We start from the raw sequence: 20,689 nt of genomic DNA, 5'->3' as shown, positions 1-20,689 counted from the left end.
CAAGACACTACCCTTTCCTGAGATCAGATAATTTCAAATTGAACCCAGAGCCTTTTTGGTTTATATTCCTCTGTTCTACACAGTAAATTTTGTTGCCTGTTTTGTTTTTGAAAGAGATAAATCTTTTTGCCATTGTGTTAGCTTTGAAGAAGAACCACAAGCAGTTTACGAGCAGTTGACTCTGTCAGTGTCATTATTTTATCTGGGAACCGTCGATTAATAAAAGTTGAAAGGTGATATCGAGGCTCACCTCTGCTCCGTGGGGCTGTACATCTCACTGCTTTGGCAGCTGCTAATTGTAATGGGGTCAAAGTTGTGGAAGGAGCGCAGGGCCACCCCAGAGATGGCAACGTACAGTGAATGGAAGGTAATTAGGATGGCCGAGGTCCTGTAGAAAGGCTGACTGAGGTCGTGAATGACAGGGATAACGAGGGGGTTGTTCCTGCAGTTCAAAAGATGCATTCCTGCAGAAAAGGCGGGAGACAAACACTGGTCGTTAAAAATCAGCAAGGCATTCCAATCTTTGTCACTGCAAATTTTCATTAAAAAAATACGTTTAGACAGCTTTTAGACAGATAGCAAGGAGAGCATGATTTTTTTATTGAAGTGTTTAAAAAGGTGGAGTAATTCTACCACAGTTTTTCAGTGAGTGTGTTTATGATAGTAAAGCCTCTATCTTCTCCTGACCAGTGATTGAGAAATATGCAAGATGGATTTTTGTACTGGTATTCCACAAGATAATCAAGCCTACCCATCTGTTATCAGATTGTTGTATTGTTGTACATCATACCGGTGCACTATTGTTGATATGTACTAGTTAAACAAAACCTTTTCACTGTGATAGCACTCTTTTCCTTTGCGTAGCATTCAAAAGTTAGAACAGATGGTCCCTGCAATTGGCTCAATGTTTATCAGGGATTCCCTACACAGAGAGGCTTCAAAATCACAGACCTAGAGCATGGAAAGCATTGTAGAAAACTGAATGGTTTTACAATTTGTTTTGCAGCAAATGGATATTCTTTCCAAACATGTGTGTCACCTCTCCCATTCACTGTGACTTACTAATGAAGAAAGGTTTATTTTCCTTACTCATGCTTCTGTTCTTTGTGCAATGCAGAATTATCTGCACTTAATGAAGAAGAAAAGAAGTTGAACTTTACAGTCCTGTTGTACTGCAGCTACTGGTTTTACACTAATTTAAGGGCATGTTTATAAGTCACAAATGAGAGGGAATTGCTACTGAGTTAGCCATGTTTTTGGAGTGTCATTATCATGGCTACTTCAAACTAAGGGCATATGTATAGTAAGCCATTCAGCCCCACGGGTCTGTTCGCTATTCAGTTAGACCATGGCTGATCTGCATCCGAATTCCACCTATTTAGCCTGGTTCTGTACTCCTTAATAACCTTAACTAAAAAAAAGATCTATCAACCTCAGATTCGGCCATTTCCATTGATCCCCAGCCTCAACAGCTTTTTGGAGAAGAGAGTTCCAGATCTGACTGCTTGCTTTTGAAATCAGTGACATTCTGACATCTTAGACATTGAGGGATGATTATCTACTGCTTTGTACTTATAAATTTTTAAAGAGTTGAGGTCTGAAGTTTGGGTGTGAGATTCGAGGCTGCTGGAGATTTAGGTTCTGCTGTGACGAATCTGTGTAATTTGGCATGGATGAGAAATCCTTGTTAGGGACTGCTTTGCCACAAGGTCACAGTTGGTGTGTAAATATGTTCTTAAATGTTGTGAGCTGGAAGCACAGTTATACTGTTGGGTCTGGCCAGGAAATGCAGAGGTAGCAGTTGCTATGAGATTCAGGAAGGCTTCACTTGTCAAAGTTTGCCCCAGAAATAGTGTAGGTTTTGCATCAATGCAATGTGTAAAACTTCAATAGGTGTAATAGCTACTGTGTAACCAGGACAATAAAAAATGGTGCATTATGTGTTAAAAGTACAGCAAACAGCAAATGCACATTCTTCACGCTGTCAGCTATACTTGAAATTATGATCAGGCTAAATTTATCTTGTTTCAACAGTAGTAGAGAACAGTGAATCTTGTGAATGACCAGTGTAGAGCACCAGGTGGAGAGCAGTGAGCTCTTGAACATGTAAACGCACCTAAATAAATTAAAAACTCAAGAGGAAGAAAGGGTGATAAGTAGAACTCAAAGGCAAGTAGGGAAAAGAACTGATTGTGAATGTGTGCTTTTACTGAGAAAGAGCTTTGTGCATTTTAAAAGACAAGTGAGATTATCTTTTGAAGGAAGTAAAGATGTGTGTTTGTGTTTGATTGTCTCACTTAGTTTTCCTTTCACTCTTTTCACTTGCTGCTCTTTGTTTGAGTTATTCCCAATGTGTATCCTCATGGTGCTGATCCTCAGTACACGGGCCACTCCACTAATTGAGCCGTTTGAACTTCCTTCAGGCTTGGAGATAACTACATCCTTTCTAAATTGTGTTGCAAAAAGAAAAAGACTTACCCAGGTCGTGATTCTGATCCTTTGTGTCAACCAACTGAACTGCGATTGATTCTTGCCTTTGATCCATGAGACTACTTCCATCAGTAGCCAGGTGGACAATGACAGCGGCAGCAACCATGGGTTGAGTGAAGTAGGCCTCATTAGAGAGAAAAAGATAAAGATTAACAGTTGGTTAGGAGGTGGTGGCCAGTGCCCAGGAGGAGGTGGGGGGAAAGCACTTTCAAGTCAAAAGGTTTCTCTGGTATGGCTTCCCTGCTCAAGTGACATAAATTTTCATACACCATTTGACTTTATTTGACATAATGTTAATAAATGGTATAGAGAAGCAACATACTGTGGATGCTGGAAATCTGAAATAAAACCAAAAAATGCTGGAAATGCTCAGTAGGCCTGGCATCATCTGTGGAGAGAGAAACAGAGCTAACCTTTCAGGCCTGTGGCCTTTCACCAGAAGATGCTGCCAGACACAGTATTTCCAACGTTTTCTGTTTTTATACTACATAATGTATTTTATTGGTTTGTTTGTGCTTTTCAAGGAACAGACCTGTTTAGACTGCTGTGAAACCGTAGCATTATTACTTTGAATATCTTCAGGAAGATAAGTTTTCCTCCAAACACCTTTTTTAGTATCTTAGCATTTAAAAAAAATATTTTTGCCAACCTCCCCACCCCCATTCCTGAGGTTTCCTTATTCTCCAGCTCTGGTACCTGAGTCAAGAGGTCAGTCTTCATGTCTGAACTTGGTAGGTGCATGCTGCCAGCCTTTTCAAATGCAGAGAACATTGCAGTTAAGCCTGATGGCTGTCTACAATGTGCGCTGACCAACAAAAATTGCAGGGTAATGGTCAGGAGCAGAACCCCTGGCCAATTTCTCTACTCCTTAGGAGAGTGTGAAGGGGTTGCGGCCAATTTAAGTATTCTGGCTGAGATCAATTAGCTCAGCATGGACCAGCCACTGAACCTGAGACCTCCTGATCTGTATAGGGTCACGTGTCTCAATTTATATATAATTGTCCATTGATGAAAAAATGTCAAGGGATGAGTTTTCAAGTGAAAATAATCCCCATTCTCACCTATTGATTGGTAAAACAGGAGACAAAATAATGGAGGGTTATCTGCTCAATTGACAAACTGTGAGCTGTAGGTACAAGTCCATTACAGACTTCAGCAAATAATCTAGGCTGGCATGTCAGTACTGTGCTTAGGGAGTGCTGTATTGTCAGATCGGCCATCTTTCAGGAGAGATATCAGACCAAAACTGTGGACATAAAAAAACCTGTGTAACTATTTGAAGAAAAGCATGGACATTTTCCGGTTTCCTGGCCAGCCATATTCCCTCAATTAACCCTACGAAAAACAGATTATTTGGTAATTTTCTCTCAGTGGGACTTTGCTGTGCATGCATTGGCTGCTATGTTTGCATGGATAACAACTGTGATTGTCCTTCAGAAATGTAACCTATTGGCTGCAAAGCACTTTGGGATGTTCTAAAGACGTCATAAGATGCAACATAAATTCAATTTCTTTCTTTTTTGCAGTCTTCCTAAAATGGCTAAATATATTTAGGATTTTGTGATAAAAGCCTTGACTTAATGTTACTAGAATGACAGATTACTGCTTCTCATCTTATAAAAGGGGCACTGATTGAACAATAATGCTCTTATCCACTGCCTTCACCCATTATGAAACGCTGCCAGCGATTGCTGTGACTATTGGTGCAATAAATCATAGGTTTTTATAATGATGCTTCTAAACTGTAGCTGGTCTTCAGGAATATCGCAGAGAGTTCACGGGGTCAGTCAATTTCTTTATTGCTTGTCTTCTGTAGTGCCATACTGGTTAAAAAAGAACACATTTTCCACAGTGATAGAGATGATTCCTTTGGGCTAGTAGATGCTGTCTTTCAGAGGTCCATTCTTGTGTCACTGGGAATGTGTCATTATCTGTAGCATGTCACCAGGAGTGTGTCAGTAACTGTAGCATGTCACGGGGAGTGTGTTTATATTCATAACACATCACCAGAAGTGCATCAATTTTAACAGTGGTCATTAGGAGTGTGACAGTATTTATTCTGTGTGCCTGAGAATATGTCACTATTTGCAATGCGTCTTTGCGAGTATGCCAGTGTTTTGTAATGACTCCATTTGAATGTGTCAGCTTTTGCAGTGGGTCCCTGTGATGTGTGTGTGTGTGTGTGTGCGTGTGTGCATGCGTGTGCGTGTGTGTCAGTATTTTCAAGGGTGTCACACAGAAAGTTACCGGCAGCTCACAACCACCTTCTCAAGGGCAATTAGGGATGAGCAATAAATGCTGGCCTAGCCAGCAACACCCACATCCCATGAATGAATAAAAAAAAAATCAAAGCTGTTTTTAAGATTTAAAAAAAACATTAGGGGCCTATTTAAAAAATGTACACATTTAAATTCTATTCTGAAATTAGTTATTTGGTGTTCTCCCAATGATGGAAAGGGAAAGTCGCAGTGTCATATGGAACTGAACCATACTGGCCAGGGAGGTCCCAGATTTGATCTGCAGCCTGTACTGAGTTTACCAGTTTCAGCTCACTACTGCTAAGGGTGTTCTATGGGTTTTGAAATAAAAGCAAAATATTGCGGATGCTGGAGATTTGAAATAAAAACAGAAAGTACTGGAAAAACTCAGCAGGTCCAGAAGGACCTGCGGAGAGAGAAACAGGGTTAATGTTTTGAGTCCAAAATGACTTCTTTGGAACGAAAGAAGAGACATACTGGACTCGAAATGTTAACCCTGTCTCTCTCTCCCCAGGTGCTGCTGGACCTGCTGAGGTTTTCCAGTACTTTCTGTTTTTATTCTTATGGGCTTTAGCTTTCCAACTGAAAGAGGGGGGCAAAAAATAGTTCAGACTTTCTGCTTATGGTTGCTTAAAAAACTCTTGTGTATATATAGCACCAATGAAATACTTTTTGAAGTGAAGTAACAGCTATAATGTGGCATAGTGGTATTGTCACTGGATTAGTATTCCAGAGACCCAGGGTAATATTCTGGGGACCTGGGTTCAAATCCCACCAAGGCAGATGGTGAAATTTGAATCCAATAAAAATCTGGAATTAAAAGTCTAATTTCAAGTCTGGTTCACTAATGCCCTTTAGGGAAGGAAATCTGCTGTCCTTACCAGGTCTGTATGTGACTCCAGACCAATAGCAATGTGGTTGACTCTTAAAATACCCTCTGAACAAGGGCAGTAAGTGCTGGCCTAGTGATGCCCATGAATAAATAAAGCAAAACACAGAGTTAATTAGCATACAGCGATAAGATAATTGCCAGAATGATTATTACTAGAAAGTTCAGGAGAGACCCTGTTTCCACTCTAATCCTCCTTATGGTCAAGTAGCTCAGAAGCAAAGAATGGTCAATGGCCCGATGTCCTGAGGTGGTAGAGAATGATGAAATTATCCCACTACATGAGGCAGCACCATCAAAATATGAGGTGAGAGATTTGGGGGGGGGGGGGGTGGAGGAAGAAATATAATTATTAAAATTTGTTTATTTCACTTAAATATAGTGTGTTGGCTTTGGGGTCCATTTCAAGGCCTCCGATGTGATCTACCTACCTTTAGCCAATATTTTGCTCTGAAGTATGGAATGCTGTGAAATGCTTCCATGCATGGGAACCAAGCATACTGAGCCACTCCATCCGACAAGTCGATGACCCTGGTCTTGCACACCTGAAGGAGAGTACAATTGTGTTAATTTATATGCCAATAATATAAGGAAAGCACCTGCAAATCGAGACAAAGATGCTGCGTGTATTTAACTCAAGTGAGCACAGATTGCAGAAAATACCTGTGCTGTGCCAAATTATGCTGGCTCAGACTGTCCTTTGTTGAGCCAAATTTCTTGCCATCACAGTGATGGAAATACCAGGGACAATGGGGAAAGCAAAACTAAAACAGTTACAAACTATCAACTGGTGCTCCTGCAGAGACAGTGACATCATCTTGGAGTTTCCTGTGGCATTTCTGGATTGTGAGTGGTTTCCATGTTTTTCTCCCTCCCCCCCCACCCCACTTCTGATGCTGTGGAAACCAGATTTTATATTGCACACCATAAAAATTGCGCATTCTGAGACCCAACTCACACACCCAAATTTGGAAATTATGTCCCTGACTGCAAGATTGACTGGGCTAAAATTAATTTCAATAATACCACAGCCACAAGAACTTGTATTTATATAGCATCTGTAACATAATAAAATGTCCCATAGTGCTTCAAATGAGCACTAATAGTTAGCAATTGTACTTTGCTAAACTGCAAAAGAACAATTAGTAGGTCTTTCTACATCCAAAACTAATGAACTATCAGCAACTTTTTCGGCCTGATTCAATACTCAAACAGAACTACTGTTACTCAGTAACTGGCTGTCGAGAAATATTCAGAGTTGGACAGACATGAGAAAGTAAGTGTTTCTATTGAGCCTGCTCAGTCCATTTGAAGCAAAGTCACAATTCTGCTTAAATAAAAGTGAAGCACTGCAGATGCTGGAAATCTGAAATAAAAACCGAAGGTGCTAGAAATACTCAGCAGGTCTGGCAACATCCGTGGAGAGAGAAACAAAGTTAACGTTTCAAGTTGAATAGAAATCTTCTTCAGAACACAGTTGGTTGCGTAAGTTGCTTAAGTTCTGAAGAAGAGTCATATTTGACTCAAAGTGTTAATTCTGTGTCTCTCTCCACAAATGTTGTCAGACCTGCTGAATATCTTGCACACTTTCTATTTTTATTTCATAATTTTGCTTTCCAGCTACAATTAAATGATTTACTGAAGTTATTTCTGAATCTTTAGAGCCTTCCAAAGCAGAAAGTTTTTTTAAAATTCATATACGGGATGTGGGCGTCACTGGCTAGGCCAGCATTTATTGCCCATCCCTAATTGCCCTTGAGAAGGTGGCGATGAGGTGCCTTCTTGAACCGCTGCAGTCCATGTGGTGTAGGTACACCCACAGTGCTGCTAGGGAGGGAGTTCCAGGATTTTGACCCAGTGACAGTGAAGGAACGGCGATACATTTCCAAGGTTGAAAAAAAAGATTTGCATTTATAGAGTGCTTTTTACATCCACCGATATTTCAGTGCACTTTACAGCCAATAAATTAATGTTTTGATGTGTAATCACTTTTTTACTATGAAAGTGCTAGTCTATTTGCATGTAGCAAGATTTTACATTCAGCGCATATCATAAAAGATCTATTCTTTTCGGTTGCAGGATCAATGTTGCCCAAGACACTGAAATGACACTCCTCTTTGAATTGCACCATTGGATGTTTATATGTCTACCTGAACTCCATTTGGAGCCTCAGTTTAATGCTTTCGTCAGAAGGACAGCATCGCTGACAGTGCTTGATAGTAGAGTTCTGAAATGTCAGCCTTGCTTATGTGTTCCAAACTCTTTTGAGTTATCAACAGTCACAGATTGCAACTCTTCTGCGTACAATCACAGTTCTTGGTTTTCCAGGAGTGGGACATGAACCCACAACCCTCTGATTCAAAGGCGAGGGTGCTATGACCTGAGCCACAGCTGACACCTCCCAAGTTGGACAGTTCAATCACTGGTCTGAATTGAATTAGTTGATTTCAGCCAAGACAATTGCATGGGCATGGGGAAATAAAATAAAGCAAGTTTTGCTCCCCTAATTGTTATGCAGTGACCCCTGCTGCTAAAGTGCACTTGTGAAGTTCAGGTAAAGATAGAATGGGGCTTGGCTGTGATGCATTCCATGATTGAACACCCAGCTGACTTTAATCATCAAAGCTCATACATATAGAACAGCTACATGGGAAGAGGTAATGATGTTTGCTCTGAACATCTTTTAAACTGTATCCCAACCCATTCCGGAGAGCAGAGGAGAAAATAGGGGCGGATGGGAGCATTTCTGATATTGGAGGTTAGAACTAATACATGTCACATCATACTATTGAAGAAGGGAAAAGCAGAAGGGGCTATTTGTAAAAGTTTGGTTTGGATGGGATATTGCAGCAAAACTTCTCAAACATTTGATTATTAAATGTAGCCTCGATATTACAGATGATATTGTTACTGGCCAAGTTTTCTTTATCTTCCCACTCTTCAAACTCGCCTAAGGGAGTGGTTAAGAAATAACATGTGAAAATGCAAAGTGGGAGAAGGCCATTTATCTCATTAATCCGACTTGAATGAGACCCAATATATAACTATTCTTTCAAGGACATCCATCCCTATAGCATTACCTATTAATTCCCAACTTAAGGATATTAAATTGCTTTCCCTAGTCAAGATATCCATGGTGGTTGCTATAAGTTTGCACAAATACCACATTTTGAAGAATTTCTTATGCTAATAAAGCATGATACTCCTTAACTCAAATCAGTATCTGAGCTGTTTTATGATGGAATTATAGCACAGTTCAGGTCAAACTCACACCCCAGCACTCTACAAACTTGGTAGGCCCAATACCTGCAGCTCGAGGTATGGCTTTTCTCTGTGCTTGCTGACCCATATTGGATCCCATTTGCATTGCCTCGATTTTAAGCTTCTCATCCTTGGCCACACCACTCCCTGTCTTTATAATCTACTCCAGCCTTACAATCCTCTGAGATGTATGCAGTCCTCCAATTCTGGCCTCTTGAGCATTCCCAATTTTAATGACGACTGTTCCTTCAGCTACCAAGGTGTTAAGCTCTGGAGACATTGCACCAACGCCGGCAGCCGTGATGTTTTCAAGTGCCATTTTATTTGGCAAGGGTTGCTGTAAACTGGATGGTAATAACCAGCAGTGTGATCTTTTCATCCAGTGATCAGGACTCTAATGCATGAGGTTTGCAAGCTAAGCCTGAAATGAGTTCAATTTGTAAAGAGTGCTCATCTGAATGTTGTGAACATCAAACCCATTTTAGGTAACTTTGCAGTGTGGAAATGAGACTTTGGCTCATAGAGTGCAATAAAGCTCAAATTTTGGTCTGAGCAGAAATTAATATTACAGTTCAAACTATTTGGACCTCAGTGTAAGCTACCAGTTATTGTGTGTGATCCATTTCCTTTTGTTGTTAAGCAAGACTACATTGGAGAAGTGGATGTAAAGCCCAGTAAAACAGATGCTGCCTATTTAGAGCTTAAAGTTATCTCTGAGCCTCCCACCATGGGCAGTGTTATTCCTGGTTGGGGTGTGGGGGTGTCAGAGTGGAGGGGGAGGGTGGTGGTGAGGCTTGTCATGCAAATCACAACGTATTTTGGCTCTTTTTTTAAAAACCTGGAATTCTTTGTATTTTTCAAATGCCTCAAACAGCTTGAATTTAAGAAAACAACTCGCGTTGACAGATCACATTATGCTATAGCGCAATGCAATTCAAACACAGAGGATGACCTGTCCTTTCCTGTTCATTTCTAGACAATGATTAAAGGCAAGTACCACCCAGGGAGAAAGAACGAGGAGGCGATTCTGTCCTTTTAAGTCCTGCATTCTCATTACTTGCCACGACAGACGGAAGAACCCCAAATGAAGCCTCCTACGATTTACTATATACTTAGTACTAATCAGAGATACATTGACACAACTAAAGTAAGACGCTTTTCTCAGCCCCCGACAGCGAAAGGAAAGCATCTCGTATAGTTCATCAATTCTTTGCGAAAAGAGAAAAAAATGGTCAAATGTCAAGCAAAAAGCCCCTTTCCAAGTCTGAATTGCAGTAAAACAGGACATTTTTTAAGCTGTTCATAAACCGTGAATAGTGTGTCAAAATGTCAGGCGAGTCTGAGCATAACAGTATCCAGTTATTAACCTTAGCCTCTATAAGCAACAGTAACAGAAATGGCAGGTGGGGGCAAATATACATATAACAAATCACAGTCAAACTCGATAGGTGACAGCTTAGTCTTGCGTTGCTCTAAGTGAATAGTTGCAAATGAGGTTTTGATTCCCAAGAAATGAAAATATCATTTTGTTCAAGCTAAACTTTTGGGGTTTGACTAGCACCCAAAAGAGGCATTCATAGTCTTTGTGATTTTTTTTTTCTTGGTAAGCTTTTATATTTCCCCACTGGCATTCAGCCACCCAGAAGCAACGCTTTCTTTCATAACCAAACTTGCACACTTTCTGGGTATGTGGAGACCCAGTGGGAACTAATAAATTCCTCTTAAAGAGGACTGTCAAATACAAACCTTTTGTTCAGTCCTGTGCCTTTTATTGCTCCAAAGCACTTTATTTCAGATTTTGGGTTTTAAATTACATTATAGACACTTCTCCAGCACTTTGAATATGGTCCCTGGGAGTTACATGATTTGTATCTTGTAACAAGGTGTGTGCCATAAGCCAGTGTCAAATAGAACACAAGGCGATCCACAACAAAACATAATCACAGCCTTGTACTGAAGGTGGGGGTGAATGGGGTCAATAATTGGATTTTAAACCATGGGGGTCCCTTTTCTTCTTTTGATGAAAAATGGGAGAATTTTTTTTTTCTTCAGAATTAATGACCGACTAACGAAATTGGATTCCCAGGAATCATATGTTAAAAGTCGCATGTTCCCATGATTTCACAAGCAGATCGTTAATTATTGCAGGGGAACATACATTCTCCCATTTTTCCTTAAAAAAAAAGGAATTTAATTCCACTGATTTTATATTTTGAATTTGCTGAGAGAGTTTAAAGGCCAAGCTTGGTTGTTAAAAAATGTGCAAGAGAAACCTGAATGTGTGGGACATAGGGAATACTATTAGGTGTTGAGAATAACCACAGTCTGATCAAGGGGTCCAAATGCTATCATAAATTACAAGAGCAAAGATTGATTGATTTAGAACCATTGTCTGATTTCCAAGACAGATTAGTGCCTTTAAATCATCTCCAGGTGTTTATTATTTAAAATAAAGGGGTAGAGTTTCAGTTTTGGGTGCAATCTGTGATTTGGGGCCATTTTGAAAATTGTTTTTTTCCCTGAAGTTTCTGTTCAAAATTATTTGCACATTTTAAAACCTGTCATGAACTAGTGCAATTGTACTGTTGTTGAAAATATTTCTTTTGAAAAATACTTTGCTTTAAAAACTATTTCATGTATTTAAGAGTGGTAACTTGGTGCTGTCTGGTTAGTAAAACTGGAAATGGAATTATAAGCATTTGTGATCACAGTTTCAATCCACCACTTGAGTATTCCAATTCTAAATTATTGAAATAAAAACAGAAAATGCTGGAAAAACTTAGCAGATCTGACAGCATCTGTGGAGAGAGAAACAGAGTTAACGTTTCGAGTCCATATGACTCTTCTCCAGAGCTTATATCCCGCCATATTTTCCACCTGCCCCTGTGCTGTGGTAAAAATTCCACCCCAGACTCTGGGATATTTGAAATTATCTCAAGGAGGCTGTGAGATGATCAGAATTCTGTTTGTTGACAGATCTCTGTATTTCTTGCTATTTCTGTTTTTTTTTATTTTGCTTTTATCTAAATTAATGAAAATGATTTTTGAAAAATATACAGTTACATTGAGGTACAGCAGCCAGTAAGTTAAATAAAAATTGCATTCAAAAGCTTTTAAAACACCTCTATAGTGTCCAAAAGAACCAGTTTAATTTAGCAGAAAGTCGCAATGGTGAACAATTTATCCTGGGGTTGTGGCCAGTTTTGTGACCAAGGCCGATTTCTAACGCAATATTTTTATTTTGAACCAGCACAAAATATTGCAGAAATTTGACTTGTGCTGAATATAATTTGCACTTAAAATTCTGCAATCTTTTGTGCTGGTTGTGCTGAATTTTGGGAGTAATTCTGCCAAAAAAATATTTCTAATGACCTGCTAAATCCATTGGCTTTCAAACTGGGATACCTGGGGGTGCGATTTTGCGGCCCCTCCCGCTGGCGGGATCTTCTGGTCCTGCTGAAGTCAATGAACTTTTGAACGGCTCACCGTATTTTCCACCCCTCCATATTTTCCACCCTGCCCCTGCGGTAAAATTCCGCCCTGGATACATGAAATGATCTCAAGGAGACTGTGAGAGAATCAGGATTCTGTTTGTTGACAGATATTATTCAAAAAGGGAGGGAGGCAAAAAAAAAAGGTAACTACAGGCCAGTTAGCTTAAAATCTGTCATTGGGAAAATGTTAGAGTCCATTATCAGGGATGGAATAGCAGAGCATTTAGAAATATATAATATAATCAAGCAGAGTCAGCATGGCTTCATGAAGGGGAAATCATGCCTGACAAATTTATTAGGATTCTTTGAGGTGGTAACAAGCAAGATAGATAAAGAGGAACCAGTAGATGTAATATATTTGGATTTCCAAAAGGCGTTCGTTAAGGTACTGCACATAAGGCTACTTAATAAGATAAGATAAGAGCCCATGGTGTTGGGGCTGGTATATTAGCATGGTTAGACTAATAGAAGAAAGAGGGCAGAATTTTGCCCTCGATTGGCGGGCGGGCCCCACTGGCTCGGCGGCGGGCGGGCAGCCGAACTCCGCCGCAGAAACACGGCCCGTCGCCATTTTGAGTGGGTGGGCCAATTAAGGCCCGCCCAGCGGCCTGCCCGACAGGAAGTGCTTTGCGCTTCCTGTGCAGGGGGGTGGAGGGATTCCCCATCTGTCAAAGTGCGCTCTTTTGCGCATGTGCACGAAAGAGCACGCTGCACCCTGAGACTAAGTGCTGTCTCAGGGAGATCAGTGACAACTTAAAAATCATGAAAAATAGAAAAATAAAAAAATTATTAACATGTCCCCCTCATGTGACAATGTCACACGGGATGGGACATGTTAATAAATCTCACATAAGCTTTATTAGTTTTTAAAAACGAACATGAAACCTCATCCCACCAGTGGATGAGGTTTCATGTGTTTTCAGAAGCCCGCTGGGGCTCCTGACCTGCCTGCCAGCCTTACGGTTGGACGGGCAGGGTTTTTTATTATCTTAATGACCCTGTCGATGGCCTCAATTGGCTGATTTCGCTGTCCGACCGCATTCCTAAAAATTTAAAGGGACCGGGATGACGTCGGGGGTTCCTCCCGACGTCATCCCGTGTCATTTTCCCGTCGGCGAGCAGGCCTTGTTCCCAAATCGCCAACGGGAAAATTCTGGCCAGAGAGTTGGGATAAGGGGGGCATTTTCAGGAAGGCTTGGATGAGGTACTATCGCCAAGTTTGTGAATGACACAAAAATAGATGGGAAGGCAAGTGGTGAGGATGACACAAAGGGCAGGATTTCCCGGTCGGCGTGCGGGGAGCGGGGCCTGCTCGCCAATGCGTAAAGTGACGCGGGATGACATCGGGCGGAACTCCCGATGTCACCCCGTGTCATTTTAATTTTCAGGTCGACGGGGGCGCAGCCAAATCAGCTGTGTGCCCGCTGACCTATCAATGGCCAATTGAGGCCATTTAAAAAGTAATTGCAGTAGTTAAAGGTTGATGGGCAGGCTGGGAGCCCTGGCAGGCTTCAGAGAAAGCATGAAACCTCATCCACAGGTGGAATGAGGATTCATGAGGGCTTTTAAAAATTTAATAAAAGTTTAACTAAAAGTGATGGACATGTCCCAACTTATGTGACAGTGTCACATGAGGGGACAGGCCAGGGAAATTTTATTTTTCTCTTTTTAACATTTTTGAATTTGGCGCCGATCTCCCTGATGCAGCACTTATCCTCAGGGAGATGAGTGCGTTTTTTCATGCGCGTACGAACGTACTCTCGGCTTAGGAAAACCCCCCCGCCCCCGCACAGGGAGTCCACAGCGCTTCCAGACGGACGTCACGCTGGACGGGCCTTAATTGGCCTGCCCACATAAAATGTCGGCGTGCCCCCGATTGGGGGTGCTGATTGGATATGTGCCTGTACCCGCCTGCTCCTGAACTTACCCTCCGATGGGGGGAAAATTCTGCCCAAAGAGACTAAAGAGGGATTTAAACAGGTTAAGTGAGTGGGCGAAAACTTGGCAGATGGAATATAATGTGAGAAAATGTGAGGTTATGCACTTTGGCAGGATGAATAGAGGAGCTGAATATTATTTAAATGTAGAAAGACTGCAGAAAGCTGCAGCACAGAGGAATTTGGGGGTCCTCGTGCACGAATCATAAAATGCTAGCATACAAGCTCAGCAGGTAATTGGGAAGGCAAATGGAATGTTGGTCTTTATTTCAAAGGGAATGGAATATAAAAATAGAGAAGTCTTGCTAAAACTATACAAGGCACTAATTAGACCACACCTAGAATACTGTGAACAGTTTTGGTTCCCTTATCTAAGGAAAGATATACTGGCATTGGAGGCAGTCCAGAAAAGGTTCACTGGGTTGATCCTGGGTATGGAGAGATTTTCTTGTTAGGAGAGGTTGAGTAGGTTGGGCCTGTACTCATTGGAGTTTAGAAGAATGAGAGCCAACCATATTGAAACATTTAAGATTCTTAGGGGGCTTGACAGAATAGATGCTGAGAGGCTGTTCCCCCTCGTGGGAGAGTCTAGGACCAGAGGGCATAATCTCAGAGTAAGGGGTCGCCTATTTAAGACAGAGATGTGAAGGAATTTGAAGTCGTGAATCTGTGGAATTCTTTACCGCAGAGGGCTGTAGAGGCTGGGTCATTAAGTATATTCAAGACTGAGATAGACAGATTTTTAATCAGTAAGGGATTCAAAGATTATGGGGAAAAGGCAGGAAAGTGGAGTTGAGGATTATCAGATCAGCCATGATCTCATTGAATGGTGGAGCAGACTCGATGGGCCGAATGGCCTACTTTTGCTCCTACCTCTTATCATCTTAAATCTGTATTTATCATTATTTATGTTTTTTTAAACTAATAAAACACATTTTCTGCAATGTTAGCACTGCTTTCATTTGGTAGATGACACTGTCTTCTAGAATTAGCACTTGGAGCCTCAGGAGCTTGTCAATATTTGCTGAAGAATCCCCACACAAAAGTGTTTGAAAACCATTGACTTAATCTTTTTTCGGGTGTTTGAGCTGAACATATAACCTAGGCTGATGTGTTAAGTGCATTACTGAAGGAGTGCCGCACTGTTGGAGGTTTTGCCTTAGGGTGAGATGTTATACCAAAGGTCCAAATACTGCCTCGATTGGGAGTAAAAGATCACAAGACACCAGGACACTATTCAAGGTAGAACACTAACTACTTCTGAAATAAAAGCAAAGTGCTGGAAATACTCAGCAGGATTGGCAGCATCTGTGGAAAGGGAAACAGAGTTAACGTTTCAAGTTGAATATGACTCTTCTTCCAGAATTTCAATGAGTTCTTCTCTTGTCCAGGCCAGCATACATGCTTCAACCAACATCACTGAAACAGTTAAGCTGCTCATTTGACCTATAGATGTTTGTTTGCATTTCCTGTGCACATATAAATACCATATAATGCAAATTCTTTCTCTCTTTTAGTTGCCAACAGAGATCAGCTTTCTCAGTGCAGATACAAACTAAACCTCCTGTGAAACATCATGCACTATCGAACAGGAGAGTTCTCGCGGTGTCCAGGCCAATATTTATCCCTCAGCCAACATCACTAAAACAAGTTATCTGGTCATTTATCTCATGCAGTGTATGGGACCTGATTGTTCAGAAATTGGTTACTATGCTTCCTCTACATTATGACAGTGACGACACTTCAAGAGTACTTAATTGGATGTGAAGTGCTTTGGGATGTCCTGAAGTCATGAAAGGCGCTGTATAAATGCAAGTGCTTTCTTTCCTTAATTTCCTCCAATAGTTACTGCATTCACATAAAATTACTTTCCTCACTCCCAGAGTTAATAAAACCCCTATTCGTGCCTTTGTGCCATACAGCAAAATGTTGCTGTACACCATGGACCATGGCAGTGTGAAGGAAAATGTTTGTTTTCTTTGACTTGCAAATCTTGTTGATTCTTCAGGCAGAAACGAATGATCACAAAGTTTTACTTATCTCCAAAGTCAGCAATGAGGCTTTTTCTTCAGGAACCCATATTCTGCCTGGTGAAGCTTTATGCAGAGGGACTGTTGTCACACTGTTGGCACAGCCCATTCAAGCCACTATACGGAGCAATGTGTCTCAATCCTAAAACCCTATATTCTAATGTAAATTTGCCAGTGTGCTCCATTAATGGCCACCCAGGGTTGTCAGAGACCAAAGTAAACTGATCACAATTAAACACTATTCAGGTCCTAACTCTTTCATGTGAAAAATTATTTGATCAAAACAGCTCTGATTGGGAACCCTTCACTTGTGATGGCAGACTACTTTGTTATGCATTAGTTAATGACAGCTGAGTAGCATGGGAAAGCAAGCTCTAAAAATACACAAATATCTTGCTAACTACTGCTGTTGTGCTGCTGGGCTATCTTTAAAGATTTATTGTTGTCTATGGCTGACAATAAATGAAAATTCAAATCACAAGAGACATAAAAATTGGGTAATCAGGTTTTGTTAGTTGTTAATGCCTTGGAAACCACAAATGACTTCAAAGTCGTTTATAACATAAAGGGAAATACTTAAGGACTCTACTGCTGCTAACCCACATTTTTTCTATCCAATGGTAATTTTTTTTCCAGAGGCCACTTTGCAGTTAACTGCTGTCTGATAATTGTCCTTGTTTATATTGATATTCTCTCTCAAACACCTCAGTTAGCAGGACCCCAGCTTCAAGTGCATAGTGGGACTGCTATTAACCTCTGTGATTGCACACATCTGCAGGGGATGATTAAAATCAAAGTGTTCACTATTTACAGACTGCTGTGAGAGGCATACAAGTGAGGTCTCTTCCAGCCTCTGCTCGAACCCAACTCCCTTTCATTGTTTAAATGATTTTTGCAGCTCTTCCCCTCTGTAGTGGTACATTTTGCCATAAATGTATCACAATCAACCTTCAATGGTTGCCATTCAGCAAATGCATCTAATGCTGTTGGTCTCTGAGGAAATGATCAGATTTGCAATACGAAGAGAAATCCACCGGTTTACTCGAAAGGCAGTAGTTGTGTTTTTCTGAGGTTTATATGTTCGCATCACAGGCACAACTGGAATATTAATTTTAGTTATTTGCTTAAAATATATAACACCCCAACCCTTTTTGGGGAGGTGGGGATGGGCAGAGATGAAAGATGTTCTATGAATCCTACATTTATTTATTGGTGCTGCAGGAGCTGGCAGAGTGCTATAAATGAGACACGTGGGTCTGGTTAGCGAGGGTGGTAAACATGAATGCAGACCAGGGATGGCATCAAATGCCACAAACACCCATTCTGCGCTAGGTGTTCGGCTCTCATCTGGAAAGCCTCATTGTGGGCAGAAATGTAAAAATCAAGAAGATGTCATGCAGTGCAATTGCTTTATGCCACGATCGTGATTGTCAAAAGCAAGCGACTGGCTTTACGTGGAAGCATGAGAATGTGCAGGAAGGGAATAAACTATTGAACCTTAAAGTTAAAATAATATCGTAAATTTCTCTGTCTTTCATTCCTCTCAATTGCTTTCACTGACAAATATCTATCCTGTTTCCTCTTGAATTTGTCAACATTAATCACCTCTTCAAACTCTTCCATAAATTCACCACCCTTTCCCTCGATTAAAGTACTTGCTAGTCCTCTTGGTTCCATAACAGAATGTAAATGAGGCAAATAAAGAGTGGCAGCAGCTTCAACACTTTTGAGTATAAGCAGTTCCACGACATAAACATGCCCATTGGAGCATTATTAATTTGGCTGGCTAGCACAGTCATAACTGCATAAATTGCTCTGGGAGTGCAGACAAATACAAGAACGAACTATTACACAATTCTTAACAGATGCTTAGTTTTGAAGTGCAGCTCCTCTGTCCTAAGGTTCACCACGAGTGTGACACTTAAATGGTGCAACTAAAAGCTTTGAAAGTTTACGATTCCTTCTGCATATTATAAGCTTTAATATCATGCAAGGTCAGGTTGGTTTTGTTAAAGTTTTATTAAAAAAGACTGCCCAAGATTGAATATTTCAGTGTTTATTAACCTATGGAGCCAAGGACGCTTGTCCTGGACTCATTTGTAATGTGACATGTATGATGTATTTTGCTGTGGTCTATTTCTTTTAAGATCTACTCTGATGGATTAATGGGTAAAACAGATCTTATGGTGCAATAGCAAGCCAAACAGATCAGAAGGCCCCAGGGTCAATTTGTGGTCTGTGTCGAGCCAACTTACATTGGCTGGAGTATTGGTTGGTTTGCTACAGTTGGCCTGAGGGACACTAGGTTAGGAGAAGATCAATCAACTGGGGTAATCATGCCTGGTCTGGCAGTCCAGGGAGCTCTGCTGGAAAGTGTGCCTGTATGAACTTCCAGATCAGCTTTGCCTGTGATGCTGCTTATAGCTGGATAGCATGACAACCTGCACTGACTGGAGTCTCACACATGGAAGAGCCACATGGACAAGATGGCTCCCTTTCCTCGTCAGATGCCTTTAGGAAAAGGGAAATTGGAAAGGGTTGGGCCAGGGAACCCTTCTCCCTTTAATTTATATCTCCAGCTCCTTTGTTTTATCATCTATACTACCTTAACTATGGCACTAACAGTATAACAGTTAAATTACAGTGTCTTAAGATCTATAAAACAATATAAGACACTTTTTAAAAAACAGACAATATACAACATATTATAAAGAATAACAGAGAGCTGGCAGCAGGTATGAGGCAGTAATTCCACCTAGCAGTTCTGGTGACATTTGTAAATCGCCTAAGCTTCACTCTCGAGGTTTATTGTATCATCAGTACTGCTCAATTGAATTACTGTCCTATAACTTGCTGCCAGCCATTTATTATCTTATATACAGTATTTATTTGCTGCAGATGGGAAGCTGAAGCCACATTGCTGTCATAATATCACAAATGTCCTTTAAAAACAATTTCAAAAATAAACTGTGTGTGGGGGAGGTGTAATATGCTAAGTTGAGAGGCATAAGTGTTTGTCCCAATTATTAAGATGTGGGTGTATTTCTCTTTCTCTGCCTTAAGTAACTCAAGCCCCATTAATTTGTGTAGGTCACCAGTTATATATATATCTCTCTCTCTGTCCAGAACAAATATCGTTACGATTCAATTTACTTTATTTCAGAATGAAGTCACACAAGATTATAGAAACAAATACAACCACTCCTTTCTGAACTGAGCATAATGCCCCTTGAACTTAACAATAGTACTGCTAAGTATGTAAAATATACTTTCTTCATTTATGCAGCACACTAATCATACTTCAAAATCACCTCAGAAGAAGTGCACTAGTGATTTGTTTTCTTTTTTGTAGTGCATTGAATGTCATTATATAGGCAAATGAGGTTAAGCCAATTGTGATTCAAGTCGTGTTGCAACAGGTGATCTCCAATCCTTTTCCCATGAATGAGAAATGAACATTTGAGGTGAGCCAGAGAGATGTTGCCAGAGGAAAATAAAAAAAAATGTTGAATTTTATAATGGTGAATGAATTTTCGAGCATGACGGCCAGATATATGAACTCTGTAGTCAGTATGTTGTGCCTGTGAGCGTTCCAAACCCACCAGGCACTGTAAAGCCATGTGCCAGCCATCCTCCAGCCAGTTAACATCTCGGTTGTAGTTCTCCCAATGGTTTGGAGGGAAAGTGTGCAATGTGGCATCAAATTGAGCCATGTGGATCAGGAAGGTCCCAGGTTTGACCTTTGACCTCTGCTGAGTTTGGTGAATTGGAACAAAATCTCAGTTGTGACAGCCAAAGGAAGCAGTAAGAGGCAAAACCGGATGGCCCATCCCATTGGGACCATTCTCGTCTCTCCCTCAAGACGGATCAATCATAACACTGGCCAAACTGTGAACAATCTGGCTTCCTAATGGGTCAAGATGGGGAACTAACTGGTGTGAGTGGGTGGAGATGTAATAAGAGAAAGAGAGAATAAAACATAACTTAGAAGCAAATGAAAGTTCCAGCATATAAAAAATAAATTGATAGATCTTGACTTTGTGCAATAATGTAATAAGGGTGATAGCAAATGATCAGCCAGGGTTTTACACCACTCCCGATTTATAATTCCATTGAAGTCACTATCACACAGTCAAGATCTACCCTATAAAGTCCATCAGCAGAATTAGTGGAGTCTAGCGATTTGTTTTTTGGCTCTTTGATTTGAACGTTTATTGTTACTGGACTGGAACAAAATTTAATAAATGGCAGGGTTAAGGGTTAAAGCTCTGCTTGCTGCTCCTGTAAAAAGAATTTTGGCAAAACAAAGGTCAGGTTATCTGTCATCTTG

At 40.7% G+C, this 20,689-nt stretch overlaps 1 protein-coding gene across 2 annotated transcripts in view; it reads right to left on the bottom strand.

Moving 5' to 3' along the window:
- Positions 1-20,689, bottom strand: part of pappaa (pregnancy-associated plasma protein A, pappalysin 1a) — a 314,646-nt gene that overhangs the window by 171,868 nt on the left and 122,089 nt on the right. For both annotated transcript variants that reach the window (XM_078550327.1, XM_078550328.1), the window contains exons 11-13: positions 6,069-6,182; positions 2,479-2,614; positions 251-464 (exon numbers count right to left, since the gene is read on the bottom strand). In XM_078550327.1, coding sequence (XP_078406453.1) covers positions 251-464; positions 2,479-2,614; positions 6,069-6,182 — 464 coding nt within the window. The remainder of the gene's footprint in view (positions 1-250; positions 465-2,478; positions 2,615-6,068; positions 6,183-20,689) is intronic.

Source organism: Cetorhinus maximus, chromosome 10, assembly GCF_964194155.1.
Source record: "Cetorhinus maximus chromosome 10, sCetMax3.hap1.1, whole genome shotgun sequence".
Lineage (NCBI taxonomy): Eukaryota > Metazoa > Chordata > Chondrichthyes > Lamniformes > Cetorhinidae > Cetorhinus > Cetorhinus maximus.
The sequence above is the reverse complement of the archived record's forward strand: the minus strand, read 5'-3'. Positions and strand labels throughout refer to the sequence as shown.